The sequence below is a fragment of the Microplitis mediator genome, chromosome 7 (assembly GCF_029852145.1).
Source record: "Microplitis mediator isolate UGA2020A chromosome 7, iyMicMedi2.1, whole genome shotgun sequence".
NCBI lineage: Eukaryota > Metazoa > Arthropoda > Insecta > Hymenoptera > Braconidae > Microplitis > Microplitis mediator.
This window is the reverse complement of record NC_079975.1, coordinates 4,219,472-4,236,533: the sequence shown is the minus strand read 5'-3', so window position 1 is coordinate 4,236,533 and position 17,062 is coordinate 4,219,472. Positions and strand designations below refer to the sequence as shown.

Below are 17,062 nucleotides of genomic sequence, written 5' to 3'. Positions count from 1 at the left end.
TTAAATTTTGAGATTTTCTTACTTTTCCGGCGAAACTATCAGACTTATTACAAAATATCATTGAACCTTTTTTGTAGACAATTTTATTCCCTATAAGTTATTTTGAATAAAGTTTTTTCGAATTCTGCATTTTTTTCTAGTTATTTTTATTTTAATGTCATGCTCATAAAAAAAAATAGTCTTCTGATCGATTTTAAGAGCTTGACATTAAAATAAAAATTTTAATTTTTGGATCACCCTGATATATATATATATATATATATATATATATATATATATATATATATATATATATATATATATATATATATAATAGGGGTACTTAAGAATTTTTATTTTAAAAATGATTTAAATTTGAAATTTATTTACGTTACCTGAAACTTATTTTCAAAAAAAACTTTTTCTAAATAATTTGTAAAAAAATTTTCAACATAATCATTGACTCAAATTTTATGGTAAATCAAATTTATAAAATTTTGTTAAAAAATATAAAAAAACCAATTTTTTTAATATCACTCGATTTTACCAAAAAATTTTGCGTTCCCATTTTACCCCCTTGCGTTGCCTTATTTATATTTACTTAAAATTCAATAAAAATAATAAATCCTTTTTTAAATAAAATTTAATGAAATAAAAGTAAAAACAGAAATGAAAGATCAAACGTCTTCATACAAAATTGATAAATATATTTGTACATATATTTATATTTTATTTGAGACATATAAATATTTATGGGATCAGAATAAAAAAATGTATTTAGTAAATAGAGTAATAGAGATGATAAATTATTAAACATTATAAAAAATGTGTGTAAATAACAGTATAGAAGAAAGACGTCCTTCGGCGCCGTCATGACGCTCTCTATCGATTGCAATCCGAGAAGGAAAGATGTGACGCTCGTGTGCTCTGACGTTTATATTTTTCAATATCCTATGAACTGGACGCAAATTATGTTAACAATATTTAATAATAATAATAAAATTTATTGAAAAATAAATTATCTAACACGAGTTGTTCCAACATCTATCGACTAATCGAGCTGATTTTTTTCTTATGCAATAACTAGATGAATTTATAAAACAAAGATTGTTTTAGAAAGCTCGGTTTATTTTTTTGGCAAGTACTTCTTCGTCTGATTATTGGTGTACTACTATTACTTTTACTCCTACTACTACTACTGCTATGCTATTACTTAATATGTATACTCGTATTTTTACTTTTACTACTTGAATTGTTGTTCTATGTATTATAATATCGAGTAGTATAGAGAGAAACTAAAACTATGCGACAGAGACATTGAGTCATGTTTCACGTGTGTTAGAAAATTGGACAGTAGCCAAAGCCGCATACAAATCTATAACTAAGTATCGTTTTCATTTCAAAATCAATTTTTATTTTTTTATCTTTGATGACTTGATAGCAACAAATTATTTTGTGATGACCTATGCTGTAATTATTGTCTAAAAAAATAAATAATAAAAGAAAAAAAAATAATTGCGGATAAAATGGTCATATGCAATTGACCTATTTCTTATTTAAAATTATTGAGCGAAAGAAATTTCTCAAGTAAATGTCAAAAGGGATGAAAGGGTTCTAAGTAATTGAATGGTGTAATGAAGGTATTTAATAATAAACAATTGACTATTGAAATTTTTATGTGATTTGTATGGTTTAAGACTGAGCTAACACATAATTTACTGGGATTATTATTTTTTTTATTAATTATAAGAGAAGTGAATACTTGAATGTTGGCCTGAATACTTCTGAACGATGTATCGATGATTAACTTTAGACGGGGTCGTTTTTTGAGCGCGTAATTATGAGGCTAATTAAGCTGTTGCATAGAAATAAGCTTTTTTTATTTATAAAATTTGAAAGCTGAATAAACAATTTATTTTATTTGATAAATATTTTTAAATATTATAAATCAAGTGTTTGTTTATTGGCACCGATAGTTTCCTAATTGCCATCAGTTATTGAACACTACCCGAAATTTCCGCCAGTGTTTGACGTAATTGCGCTGGATTGTTCAGCAATTCCCTGATCTCTGACCCTCAATCATTGGTAATTATAGAAAATAGTAATTTACTCGAAAAATGAATCAGTGAAATTCACTTTGAATTAGTGAATATTCACTGGAAACCAGCAATAAGTATACCAATGGTTGAAATAGTGGTATACTTATTAGGGTGGGTTGAAAAAAAACTTTTTTTTTGTTTTTCTTGGCATGGGGGTAGAATTTGTACCTTATAAAAAAAAAAATTTTTCAAGAAAAAAAAAATTTTTTTACTCTACATTTTGAGGTGGCCCACTCGTTTTTTAAATAAATAATTGATTAAACGGGGTAGTTCCAACGAAAAAAATTTTTTTTTTACCAAAATCGTAGAAAACATCTAATAATTTTCGAATGTGGTTTTTTTTACTTCACTTTTATTTTAATTCATAAGAAAATGCTTTTCATTTGGGAATTTTTTACTTAAATTACAAAAATAATAGGAAAAAAATTTTTTCAACTCCTGACTTTCAATTAGCTTTCAAGGGGACACCCTACAGATTCTAGAACACCATGTAATTTTTTTCGTTGGGACTAACCCGTTTGATCAATTATTTATTTTAAAAACGATTGGGCCACCTCAAAATGTTGAGTAAAAAAATTTTTTTTTCCTTAAAAATTTTTTTTTTCTATAAGGTACAAATTCTACCCCCATGCTAACAAAAACAAAAAAAAAGTTTTTTTTCAACCCACCCTAACACTTATAGCTGTAGAAATAGTGACTATCCACTAATTCGCAGTGAATTATGCACCTGAAAATCGGAACGTTCTTCGCGGAAGGAAAATAAAAAAACAGAATGAAAAGTAAAAAATCTACTGGATCTAGATTTCTGAAATGTTTCGCGTAAGTGCCAGTATGTCAGCTAGAAATTGCAGGCAACCCCCAACCTCCGGAACTACCCCTTAAGTCACCTTTAAGCAGTCAAATTACATAAATTTTTTCGATTTTCGTTCTGATCTTCAGGTACATAGTGAATTTCACTAAATCATTTTTAAGAGGCTAGGGGAGTGAGTAAAAATGGACCCCTTAGAAAAAAGGTCTTGTATGTAATATAAATGTAAGCCCATTTTGCCCCTCCTTCCCTATTTCGATTTGTATAATAAATAAACGACATTTAACATCTAAATGAAATATTTATACTAAAATTTAATTTTTTAAATTAGAAGGTTTTATTGCTATGTACAGAAATATAGTCTGTTTAAACACTGGGACAGTAGCCTTCAATTATAGGGCAAGTGTTTTTATCGCTTCATCACTGGATGTTATTATAGGTAGGAATTTAATTAAATTTTGAATAATAAAATTTATAAAAGCACTTGTGCTTCTTTAAAAGACAAATTACTTAATTTGAATATTAAAAAAAATTTTGTTTTTAATATTTCAATTTTATGTTTGAAAAAAATCATTAAATAAATTTTTAATCTCCATCAAATAAACATACAAATTTTAATTCGATGAAAACTGAAATTATTAATTATAATTACCCTGCATAATTGCAATTTAATTACAAAATATGTCTACAAAATTTACTCATTAATAAATTCTATAGGTACTTTTTTGCATATTTTTATCACGATACGTTTCTTATATTTAGTTGTCAATTTCATATATTTTGAATAATAAAATTTATAAATAAGTACTCATATGTCCATAAAAATTAAAATACTAATTTTTATAAAATTATTTAATAGAAAAAGTTATTGAATAATTTATCTAATAATTAATCATTTCTAATGCATCAAATAAATCTAAATAGAAATACTTATACTGCCGATCATTCACTTGAGAAAATGATTTTCTAATTAAATCAATAATTCCATTATCAATAAATTCATTAAATTTATTTAAATCATACAAATAGTTCGTTAATAACCGCGGGATATTTAAATAAACAATTTTTTTCGGATTAAGACTTATCCAGTCATCTGTAGAATGTAACTCATCGTTAAACACGTCAGTCAATTTATTAATCACTTCGTGACAAATCAGCTTATTATCCATGAAACCATCGTCTGCCAAAAATTCATAACTTAATAACAAACGCGTCAAATAAATTGCAAAATTATAATAATAGCTCTGATTTTTAGCTCTATTGTCATCTAAATGTTTCAAAATTTTTTCATCAATATGATAAATGATGTCTGTGGCAACATTTACATCAATTTTATGTTTATTAATCCCGTAATTTTGTAATTTTTTTACCCCACAGTCGCAATAATACCGAAAATGTTCATCGTCATTTTCATTCCAGTCCTCAAAATTTTTGTACAAAAAACTTTCAAAGTCATTTGAAAATTCATCGATTTCTTTATTGTCGCAGTCAGGAAATATTCGACTATTATTTTTTAATATTTTTTGAATTCTATTAATAATAGCAATTTTAGGAATTTTTTTCTTTTTACGTTTCTTATCATCATTATAATTATTATTATCATTAATATGTTTGATTGGTATTGAAACTTCATTCAAATTTATTTTCTCATCGTTTTCCATATATATATCATTAAATGAATATTTAACCACATGATTTATTGTTAATACGACAACAATAATTATAATAATAATCATTAATAACGGAAATAATATAATCATTTTTTTTCTAATTAATACCTATAATTAAATTCAAATAATTAATTAATTTTACATACTATAATAAGTATCAAAAAAAATAAATCTGAGATTTTTGTATGAGAAATAAATTCGAGAAAATTCAGTACCAACATTACAATAATTATTAGTAATGCGAATCCAACTGTTCAGGTGATTTTTGACCGTCACGTCACGGTCATGACCGTCAGTAATAAATTGAAATTTTCAAACCGCCATTTTTTTAGAAAAACCGTAAGATAAGAATATGAAGGAAAAAAGAAATTTTTCAATCATTTAAAAAAAAATGCGTCCAATCATCTAGCAGGTTGTGACTGACAAATTTTTTGACTAAACGTTAATTTGTGACCCAAAATTTAATGCCAGTCCGAAATGATGGACTCTGACCGAAAAATTTGTAACGGTCATTTTGAATTTAAAATCAGGCTCTATCGTTGGTCACAAGACCGTCAGCGGACCGAAATTCAAAATGACGGTCATTTAGCATCACTAATAATTATCATACATATATTCGCCCTGATAGCCACATTTTAAATACAATTGCTTAGCAAGTTCTGCAGTGAAACATTTACGGCTAACTTAACGACAAGTTTTTGGCAAGCCTTGGCTGGATAATACTTGCGTGCAAGCTGATGCAAATCTACGGCCGTCATCTGAATGTAATTTGACAGAAGAACTTGCCGTCAATTTGAAGTGAAACTTTCAATCAACTTAGGGCTCGGCCGCGCCTAACGAAATCTCGAATTTAAGAATTCTAATTATTTATTAAATAATTATCATAACAGCAATTTTCTTAGCTTCAGACTAAAAGCAGAAGACGAACTTCCTCGGAAGATTTTCATCATCCGAGTCCCATAAATATACAAAAAGTAATTAGAATTGTTAAATTCGAAATTTCGTTCGGTACGGCCGAGCCTTAACGTCATTGTCTGACAGTAACACTTGTAGTCAAATTGAATTCAAGTTACAGGACAATTTACTGTCAACTTAAAGGTAACTGCTTGCTCTCCAACATTTTCCTTTAAGGCTCAGCCGCACCTAACGAAATCTCGAATTCAAGAATTCTAATTACTTTTTAAATATTTATGGGACTCGGATGATGAAAATCTTCCGAGGAAGTTCGTCTTCTGCTTTTAGTCGGAAGCTAAGAAAATTGCTGTTATAATAATTATTTAATAAACAATTAGAATTCTTAAATTCGAGATTTCGTTAGATGCGGCCCAGCCTTAAATTGCCTTCAGAATACGGCGGAAGCTTAAAAATAATTTACGGTTAAGGTGACTATCAGGGTGGATATTTATAATCTATATTACCGATTAATGATAATTAAACATATGAAGATAGTGAATTGTAGTTATAATAATTAGCAATAGATAGGGACTATTGTTAATTTTCGCAAAACAATAAAAAAAAAATTAATAAATAATAATAATGATATTGAGTAGGGATTCAATAGAAAGGTTAGTTTAACTTCAGTCGTTCAATTATTTTTATTGGCCAGTTAAAAAATTTGTTTGATAATAATAAACAAAATGATAAAATATAACAATTAATAGCAATTTATATAAAAATTGCTACGTATAAATAGTTGACTTTTAAAATAATGTCATTGAAAAATAATAAATATATAAAGGGATTGTAATTATTTTTAAATTTTTTATCAGTCTAAAAATCTATTCCACGTCTATTTTAACACGTCACAGTAGTTGCAATTTTTTTAAAAATTAAAGAGCAATGACAAGTTAATGTTTGTGATAATGTTAATTGTTAATTAATTTTTTTTTATTGCATTTTATATACTGAAGTATGTAACAGATAAGTAAGTTATGTTTTATTTTATTACGATAACAATTGAATAATAAATATATGATAAAAAAATTTATAGAGTGATAAGTTGTTATTGTTATTTTAATTACTAGATAAATTTTTAATCAAAGTGATTAATTTTTTTTATTTATTATTATAATTGTAATTAATAATACACAAAATAGAAAGTTGGCTGATTTTTTTTTATTTTGTTTATTGTTCGAATAATTTTTTAGCGGCTCAATTAATATAATTTTTAATTATTAGAAAAATTATCAAAAGTTATAAATTAATTTTTTAAAATTTAATTGCTTTGGTATTTATGATTTTTTTTGTAACATTGACGTAAGAAAGTTCATTGACTGGAGGTAATTATTTGTGAGGGATTTAAAAAAATGAAATTTTATTTTATGTAATAACCGGAAGTTGATTATAATGATAGTTGCTGGAATGTTTGAGGAAATATGAACAATTAATGAAGTCAACAAAAAAAATGACAGCTTTGATTTTGACAGCTTAATAATATTTCGAAATGTCAGTGCATATTTAAATTATGATAAAATTTTTATTTTAAATTATTTGAATTAATTGTGATAGAGTTGGGTAACTGGTCTGTTGGAGTAACATCCGTTTTTATAAGTAATGTTTTAAAATCGTGTAAAAATTTTTTTTATGTATGAGCATATTCAGTAGATAATATAAAATTTTAATCTAAAGCCGCGTTATATTTAATTGTATAAAAAAAAATCTAAATTTAGTTTTGAGGGGCCGAACCTTGACCGCCAATACTTAATTTGAGTCATACATTAAATGTAAATGTAAATTTTTATATAAATCAGTGAATAGTTATTTATGTATCAAAGAATTTAAAAAAATATTTAGCTGAAAATTTAAGTCTCAATTGATTATTAATGAAGTTGGCAGGGAATTTTTCGGAAAAATTTTCCCGCTTTTTTAAAAATTTAATTTAATTCAGAAATAATAACAAACAAAAAAAAATTAAGATCAACAAATTTAAAAAATAAGACTAACAAATTTCAGTCTAAATAAATAAATATATGTATTTATATATATACATATAGACATTAAAAAAAAAGAGCAGTGGAAAAATTACAGTTTTTAATACAAACACAGGGCCCGCGTATAAAAAAAACTTCGAGTTATAGTTTGCACTGTAATACTCGAAACTACTTCTTATAATACAGTCATTAAAATTGTAGAAATTTGCTGTTTGAAACCAAGGACTAAAAAAAATTTTATATGAAACTAATAATTATTACGTCTCAGAAATAATATAATTTTTACTGTTTCGAAGTAGAGGGACTCTGCTGTAATTTGAAACAGTAATTTTTCCACTATTCTTATTTCCGTGTATATATACATATCGCGTCTCTAATTTCAAAAGAATACATTTTTATATGCTTTTTTGATTTCAGTCACTAGCTTCAAAACCAAAAGGGCGTACAATTTTTTTTTAAATTCCTAATCATATTGTAGACTGATGCTTTTGAAAGTCAAAAGAGCGTATAATTTAAGCTACATGCCCTTTTGGTCTTCAAAATTTTTTTTCTTTTCAATTTTTAACTACAAATGAGTCTACAAAACGATTAGCAATGAAAAAAAATTATACACCTTTTTGGCTTTAGTTTTCTACTTCCAAATGTACCTGAAGATCGGGACGTTTTTCGCGCAATGAAAAAAAAAAATTAGAAAAAATCTACTGGATGACTAGATTTCGGAAATCGAGAATGCGCGAAAAACGTTCCGATCTTCAGGTACATGCTTCCAAAAGGACGTATAAAAACATGAGTACTTTTGGAAGCAGAGACGCGATATATGTTTCTATTTATATATGAATTATAAATGAATAATTACTGATATTGTTTTATTTCCAGGACACCCAGTGCCAAATATTAATAATGATTATTTGTCAATAATAAAATTGTTATGGCATTTTGGAACGGAAGACCTAATTGGTTAGGCAAATTAGGCCTTATATTATTAGCAATATGGCTAATAATATTAATAATATCTGTATCACATGTATTACGGAATAATTCATCACGAGAAAATGATGATACAATTTCAAAGGATAAAGAAAATTATGACAAATTATCCTCAATGGTTGAGGAATTTGAAATTTTAAAAAAACAAAATGAAGCATTTGCCAATATTATTATGAGTAATAATTTTAAAAGTGATAATATTAATGATAATTTAAAAAATATAAATAATGTAAATATAAATAGTGATAATAGTCCTTTTTTGGAGTACGAAGAACTGAGACGTAGAATTAAAAATGATGTACAAGAAATGTGGTATTATGCGGATGCTGAGTTTAAAAAAGTTAAAAAATATACCCAAGATTTTCCGCTTGATAAACGCGAGAAGGATATTGATGACGCGATTAAAAACATATGGGAGCATAAAAAAGCTCTGATTAATGAACTGGAAAATTTAAAACAAGTTGACGGTCATCAGCAGTGGAGAGAAAAAGAGTCACGAGATTTGTCGAATTTAGTACAAAAACGTTTTTGGCATCTACAGAATCCGAGTGATTGTAATAGCGCTAAAAAATTAACATGTAATTTAAATAAAGGATGCGGATTTGGTTGCCAGGTAAATGATTACTGTTAATTTTATTTTTTAATCATTAAAAAATTATCTATAGAAATTGATGAATTCATTTTTTTCCTTTAATATTTCTGCTACAGTTTGGAATTTTTTTTATTAATTAATTTAAAAAAATTAGAAACTTTATTTGACAAAAAGACAACGCAGTAGTAATTTCGCTGAGGTAGAATTTAAAAAAAATTACTTGCAGTTGTCATCAATTAGCAGGTAAACAAAATCTGCTGAATCAATTTTAGCCTACAAAATTTGAAAATTTGAGTTACAAAATTGACATCAAGATTTTACTGAAATTTAATTAACAAATTTCATTTAACTCCTAATTGACATCAATTATAATTTTTTCAAAAATCTATACCTCCGCGAAATTGCTACGACGTTGACCTTTTTTCAAATAAAGTTTTATTTTTTTTTTAATCAATTGATAAAAATTTGATACGCTTATGACATTGGAAAATCATTTAAAATTTTTTAAAAGTGGGGGAAATGTCCGAGCATGGCCTTAATTGTTTTCTTTTTGAAAAAAAAAAAATAATGCAAGAGACCCAGTACCCGGACAGGGAACCCGATTACTCATATATTTGTATATCTATATTTATTAAATATAAATCTACAAATACATGAAGTGATTGGGTACTAGTTCCCTGATCAGGTATTTGGTTTTTTACTTTAAATACTAATAATTTTTCTCAACAAAATTAATTTTCACTAAAAAATAAACTTATTTTACAGATCCATCATCTGACCTACTGTTTCCTGGTAGCCTACGGTACAGAACGAACATTAATCCTAAAATCAAAAGGTTGGCGTTATCAAAAAGACGGCTGGGAATCAGTATTCAAACCCTTGAGCGAAACCTGTCTGTCACCAAGCGGATTGTCGCACGCGAACTGGCCCGGCGATCCTTCAAAGCAAGTAGTATCCCTACCGATTGTCGACAATGTCTATCCCAAGCCAAACTACCAGCCTCCCAGCGTGCCCATGGATCTAGCCCCGCGTATCCAACGTCTCCACGGCCACCCTTTGGTCTGGTGGGTCGGACAAGTATTGAAATTCCTAATGCGTCCTAAAGACAGCATGCAGAAAATAATCGACAGCACGAAAGAAAAAATCGGATTTGCGAAGCCGATCGTCGGAGTCCACGTCCGCCGGACTGATAAAGTCGGTACTGAAGCAGCCTATCACGACATCGATGAATATATGGTTAAAGTTGATCAGTATTACGATCAATTGGAAGTTGAACCACCAGTGAGACGAGTATTTATTGCGAGCGATGATCCAAAAGTGATAACAGCTGCGCGTAAACGTTACACCCGTTATGAAGTTATCGGAGATCCAGCAATTGCTGAAACTGCGTCCGTATCAAAACGTTATTCCGACACTTCACTTCATGGTATCATCGTCGATATTTATTTACTGTCCCTATCGGATCATTTAGTCTGTACATTCAGCTCACAAGTCTGTCGTGTTGCTTATGAAATAATGCAAACATATCACGTTGACGCGCATGATAAATTTACGTCCCTGGATGACGTTTATTACTACGGCGGGCAAAATCCAAATCCGCATGTTGTTATTCTTGAACATATACCCCGTCGTTCCGAGGAAATTGAACTAAAAGTTGGTGATAAAATTGAAGTACATGGTAACCATTGGGACGGTTATTCTAAAGGTAGAAATATACGCACGGGTATCACGGGATTATTTCCGAGTTTCAAAGTTCAAAATCATGTTGCTACTGCTGAATTTCCCAAGTATTCTGACGTTTCTCTTTAGAATTTTTTAGTTGCCCGTGTGAAGAAATTTTTGAAAAAAGGTTCAAAAAGTGCTGACTGTTCTAAGCTTCAAAATGTGACACGACCAACTTTTTTTTGTTTTGTAAAATTTTGAAAATTAAAGAGAAAAATAAATAAATATCTCGATATACTAAAACAAAAAACCAGAAAAAGTTCAAAATCAGTTTTTTTTTAACGTATTGTGCACTGAAAAAAATAATGAATCCTAGCACTTTTAATGCAGTGTCAAAAAAAGTTTACAAATGAGTCAAAATCGTTAATTTTTAGTATTAAGTCAATTTTTTTTTTCTTTGTATTTTTAAAAGTTTAAAAATCATTTGAAAAAATTTTGTCTTTGTGTCACGTTTTGAAGTTTTGAATAGTTAACAGTTTTTCAACCCTTTTTCAACGATTTTTTTTTATTATATAGAATTTTTTATGGATTTCATTTTGCAGTAGTATTTAGTTATATAATAATTTCTGCTTTTATACGATTGCGTAGGTACTGAAAGGGTTTTTGAACAATTAATTTTATAATTTATAGACGTCGCGCGTAAATTTTAGTTATTATGAATACTTATGTATATTTATTAAATTAATGATTACAAATTAAGTCTATGACTAGACGAGATTCTCTATTGTCGCGGTTAAATTTTATTCATTTAAAATTGAGTCGCTATTAATTGATCAAAATTTTTTTTAATCAAATCGATTAATTCTTAGTTTATTAATTTTTTACCGAACCCGTAATTTTTTAAGTTGAAATCGTACGATGCTGGTCGTATGAGATTTAAAAATCTAATCAACAGAGTTTTAAATTCTAGTATTTTTATGAGTGTGAATGTAGCAGACATCAGAAAATTTATAAATTTTAAATAAATGAAGTAAATAATTCATAAAATTAAATTTAAAAAAAAAAATGCGCATTTAAAAAATTTTGAAAGTAATAAGTGCATTTTTTATAAATATTACTTTTTAAATTATTTACTCTATTTCCCGTGAAAAAAAAATTCATTCAAAAAAGATTCCAAAAAAGTTCTGCATGTGGAACTTCTGAACATGAGACAGATTAGAACTTCGAATAGAACTTTTTTGGAACGTTAGTAATTTTGATGCTAAAAAAAAAAGTTTTATGAATAAATTTAGAGTCAAAAAAGGACGTTCTTGGAAATTTTTTGGAATTTTATATGGACATTCCAAAAAAGTTCATAATCACCACTTTTGACCTTTTTCGGAAGCTAAAAAAAAACGTTCCAAAAACATTCAAAAATGGTCCAAAAATCGTTACTTTACAACCTATTATAGAACTAAAATAGACATTCCAAAAACATGCCAAAATAGTTCAAAAATCACTACTTTTGAATTTTTTATAGAACTAAAAAAACCTTCCAAAAATTTTCCAAGAACGTTCTTTTTTCACTCTCAATTTGCTCATAAAAACTTTTTTTTTCCATCAAAATTACTAACGTTCCAAAAAAGTTCCATTTGAAGTTCTAATCTGTTTGATTTTTAGAAGTTCCACATGCGGAACTTTTTTGAAATCTTTTCGGAACGAATTTTTTTTTACACGGGTTATTTATAATTTTGAATTTATCTGATATCTGCTACATTCATACTCATGTATTTTTTAAAACTCACGAATAAGTTAATCTAGATAATTTTTCTCTGAATTATTAATTTATTTAATTAGGTAATTATGCTTTATATAAAATGCTTTAATTTTAAATTGCAATAATATTTCTTATAAATATATATATGCGATATAAAAATATTGAGTACAATTATTATTATTAATAATTATCTTTAGATATAAACTTTTTTTTTGTATATTTGAATGAAATTTTTTTTTGTTAATTTTAGTCTATTGAGATTGAAATGTCACAAAAACTGATGGATTTAAAGTGATTACATCGAAAGTGTTACAGCGACTATTAAAATAATTTATTTATTGTAAATTATTAAAAAAACAAATATATTGTTAATAAGATTTGATAATCATAATTAATAATATTAATTATTATGACCGAAGTTTAATTAAAAATACGGAATAATCCCGGCCAAATAATTTGACTGAATAAATAAATAAATTTTTTTTTGAATCAAAATATAATTAAGACTTAGAAAAATAGATTCCAATTTTGTTTAATTGTTTGCTTTAGACTTTTTTCCTTTTTTTTAGTAAATATTTATGGATTTTTTCTTCACATAAATTCTGAGTGATTTAATTGTAAAAAGGCATTGATTTGAAATGACGAAGTGATTTTTTAATAAAATATAAATAAACAGACAAAGCCAATTCACGAAATAAAATTTAGTCTTGATATAAATTAGATGAAAAATAAAATTATATGACAAATGTATTTTGATTGAAATAAATTTAAATAAAAAGGAGTGAAAAATAATAATAATAAAATATATTAGCTTGATGTAAATTCTATATAAATGTAAAAAAAAATTTTTTCGTAAATCTTTACTGATAAAATGTTGAGGAGGATATATTATTAATTAAAAACAAATATATTGTAATATATTTTATACTGTGAATTGAATACTTTATGAAAATAAATAAAATTTGCTGATGTTATTTAAAATAAATGTTTGTTTATTTTAAGAGATAAATATTTTGTCTGACCCGATTTTTAGTCATCCTAAATTTTTCATTAATAAGATCAAGGTAAGAGACCCAGTACCCGATCGAGGAACTAGTACCCGATCACTCATGTATTTGTATAAATATATATATAATAGAATTTTACTAAATATAGATAAACAAATATATAGAGTGATCGGGTACTAGGTCTCTTACTTTATACTTTTATTTTAAATCCGTTTGATTTTAATTGTATTTTAATGTCAAATCAGAGGAGCTGATAACGAGTTTTTTTCCTATAAATTTACTCATTTTTACTCTATCATTTTTTAATATGGTATTTTATTGATAATCATAAGTATGGAAATTAACTGTAATTATTATAGAATTGAGCAACAAATTCATTGTGTGGTGGGATTTCTTTCGTAGTAATTAAGGTTTACAATCGTAAGATGGACGGATGAGTTTAAGGGTACATCTGTACATCTATTATGAGAAATACCCTACCTAGATAGAATTTGACAATTTTCTATGATACAAAAAATATTATATGACTCTGATAGAGAGCATTTACTTTGGAGTCATATTCTAAGATACATGAAATATTAATTTCATAAATAATATTACGAATTTATTTATAACCGTAAGATGGACGGAGGAGTTTAAGGGTACAACTATTGGGGAAAATTTCCTATTGACTTAAGATTTGATAATTTTTTTTCTATTATGCCGGAAGTAGTGTATGATTCTGATAGAGAGCATTAACTTTGGAGTCATATTCTATGAATGATACTGAGTTACCCAGAGTCTAATAATTTTTGGATTTTTTATAGAACGATAAATTATAAAAAAAAAAAATATTTTTAAAAATTGCACTTATATTTTTTAAAATTTTCTACATGTGCATATTTTAATTTTTTCTTCAAATTTAATTGTTCAAAAAAAAGATATTTATCCCTTATTAAATTTCAAAATTTTTAGTATTCAAGTAAATGTGACTGCTGGTGCCATGAAAAAAGTTTGGTCACTTAAAATGTTTAATAAGTGACATTGATTCAGTGTCAAAAAATTTATAAACGTATTGTAAATTATCCAATTACTCAAATTATAAAATATGATAATGATAGCATGCATTTGTTGACTCACCACGCTGAGAAATGTCCAGCTCTTGCTTTGTATTTTCTGAAACAAAATAAAAAATAATTTATTTACTCCACTGGCTGCATAAAAAAATTTATTTTCATCAGAATGTTCATTACTGAGTTCTATTCATACCTCAGCGGACGATTTACTGAACAGATCTGGCTCCGGATCATCAGGAATCAGCTCTCGGACATCCAACTCCATTATCACCAAAATTACCATTCACTTCACTACACTTTACACTTTACACTTAAACACAATGATCACTTATCACTAATTATTATCACAAAACTCTAATAAAAAAATTAAAAATCACTACAATACTTGTGTCAGACGAGACAATTTTTAAAATTTTAAATAAAAAAATAAAATGAATTTTAAAAAAAGCGCATACTGATTTTCCATTTATTTAAATACGGATTTTAAAATTTTTACTCTACTTATATTTTATTTCTTTATTATAAAATTTAAAAAAATTGTCGGCTACATTTACACTCAGACACTTATCACTGATAATTTACACGAAACTTTAATTAGAAAGATTTAAACCACCAAAATACTTGTCTTTAAAATCAGCGAAAAAAAGAGACTCGATATTTTATTTTTTTTACTCAGCCAATAATCAAACTCGCACTTACACTTACACTAAACAATAAAAAAAAAAACTGCACTCACATATCCGGCACTTCACTGACTTAAATTGACACGAAATATTAAAATGAATATTTAATTAACAAAAAAATAATTAATTTATTCATTAACTACTCAATTAAACGATTTAAATTAATTAATTTATAAAAAAGAACCGGGAAGATTAGAGGTGAAGCTTTACCTGGGATGCAATGGCGCCAACTCACGACAATGGCTTCTATCTCTCTCCTTCTCGATGACTGGTAAATTTTCAACGCAGCGACTAAATTTAAATTTCGACCACTCAGGGCGTGCGTCATAACTCGCGTTCATTTGGATTGGTCGACGTGCGCGCAGACTCCGCAACGGCATTTTTGATTCCACGAATTCAAATAAAATCGTGCAGTGAAAATTTGAGACACACAGAGAGCAAAAGAGACAGCAGACGTTGTGTGTTAGTTCGCGCGAAGTGAAGTATTTCGAGCTCTTAGTTCTCAGTTATTTTTCAGGAATTAATTTAAAATTTTGATGTGGGTAATTAATTAATTTATTTAATAATAAGTATATATTTATTTTAATAAATCGTGACAATGTAAGTCAGTGAAGTGCTGGATATGTGAGTGTAATTTTTTTTTATTATTTAGTGTAAATATAAGTGCGAGTTTTATTGTTGTCTGAGTAAAAAAAAAAATAAAATGTCGCGATGATCCTGAAGTTCGAAGACAATTTAAAAATTATGAATTTTTTTTACAAATCAATTAGTAAAAAAAAATAAAAAAATAATATAAACATGCAGAAAATAAAAAAAACTACAGGTGCAATTTTTTAAAATATTTTTTTTTTAAATTTATGATTTAAAAAAAAAATCAAAAATTATTAGACGATACTGAATGCAGCCTACGTCTAATAATTTTAAAATTTTTCTAAAAATGATAAATTATGAAAAAAAAATTATTTTGAAAAATTGCACCTGTAGTTTTTTTAATTTTCTACATGTGCATATTTTTTGTTTATTTTTTTTTGTAATTAATTTGTTGAAAAAAAAAAATCTTAAAATTGTTAACTGTCTGCTAACTGCAGGATCATATCATAACGTCGAGTCTTTTTTTACTGGTTTTAATGACAAGTATTCTGGTGGTTTTAATTTGTTTTATTGGAGGTTTGTGTCAGTAATTAGTGACAAGTGATCATTGTGCTTAAGTGTAAAGTGTAGTGAAGTGAGTGGTAATTTTGGTGATAATGGAGTTGGATGTCCGAGAGCTGATTCCTGATGATCCGGAGCCAGATCTGTTCAGTAAATCGTCCGTTGAGGTATGAATTGTACCCAATAATGAACATTCTGATAAAAATAAATTTTTTTATGCAGCCAGTGGAATAAATAAATTATTTTTTATTCTGTTTCAGAAAATACAAAGCAAGAGCTGGACATTTCTCAGCGTGGTGAGTCAACAAATGCATGCTTTGATTATTATACTTTAAATTACTACATGTTTCTGTCCAAAATGTTCTTGCAAACAAAGTGGAAAAATCAGGACAAGAATTTAAATCCTGAGGTCCTTCGAATCCTAAATAATTTCCAGATACTGGAAAAGTTGAATTTCGGGTCTAGGTTTAGACACTAAATTTTTTTTTCCTGGAAAATATCTTGGAAATTCGAATGATTGTGAATGTAGCAGACATCAGACAAATTAACAATTATTAATAAATAGAGTAAATAATGAATAAAATAAAATTAAAAAAAAATGCGCATTTAAAAAATTTTGAAATTAGAAAGTGCATTTTTTAAAAATATTTTTTTTTAAATTATTTACTCTACTTATTTATAA

The 17,062-nt window shown here is 26.9% G+C and overlaps 2 protein-coding genes across 4 annotated transcripts; one reads left to right on the top strand and one right to left on the bottom strand.

Moving 5' to 3' along the window:
* Positions 1-3,710: 3,710 nt before the first annotated feature.
* On the bottom strand, positions 3,711-4,640 carry LOC130671397 (probable DNA repair protein RAD50). The gene has a single exon (XM_057475270.1). The coding sequence runs from the start codon at positions 4,620-4,622 to the stop codon at positions 3,768-3,770; it is 855 nt and encodes a 284-aa protein (XP_057331253.1). The 5' UTR covers positions 4,623-4,640; the 3' UTR covers positions 3,711-3,767.
* Positions 4,641-6,154: 1,514 nt separating this feature from the next.
* On the top strand, positions 6,155-13,440 carry LOC130671444 (alpha-(1,6)-fucosyltransferase). Of its 3 annotated transcripts, none has more exons than XM_057475339.1 (3): positions 6,155-6,465; positions 8,363-9,086; positions 9,831-13,440. In XM_057475339.1, exons 2-3 carry the CDS (start codon positions 8,415-8,417, stop codon positions 10,872-10,874), a joined length of 1,716 nt encoding a protein of 571 aa, XP_057331322.1. In that variant the 5' UTR covers positions 6,155-6,465; positions 8,363-8,414; the 3' UTR covers positions 10,875-13,440. The 3 variants fall into 3 exon arrangements, with proteins under 3 accessions (XP_057331322.1, XP_057331319.1, XP_057331320.1); XM_057475336.1 differs by having other exon boundaries at positions 6,156-6,480; positions 9,831-13,439; XM_057475337.1 differs by lacking the exon at positions 6,155-6,465 and adding an exon at positions 7,086-7,279.
* The last annotated feature ends 3,622 nt before the right edge of the window (positions 13,441-17,062 follow it).

Coding starts and splice junctions, on each gene's coding strand:
- LOC130671397 (XM_057475270.1), bottom strand. CDS start 4,622: ATGATTATTATTATAATTATTGTTGTCGTATTAACAATAAATCATGTG.
- LOC130671444 (XM_057475339.1), top strand. CDS start 8,415: ATGGCATTTTGGAACGGAAGACCTAATTGGTTAGGCAAATTAGGCCTT. Junction 9,087..9,830: donor GATGCGGATTTGGTTGCCAG/GTAAATGATTAC, acceptor CTTATTTTACAG/ATCCATCATCTGACCTACTG.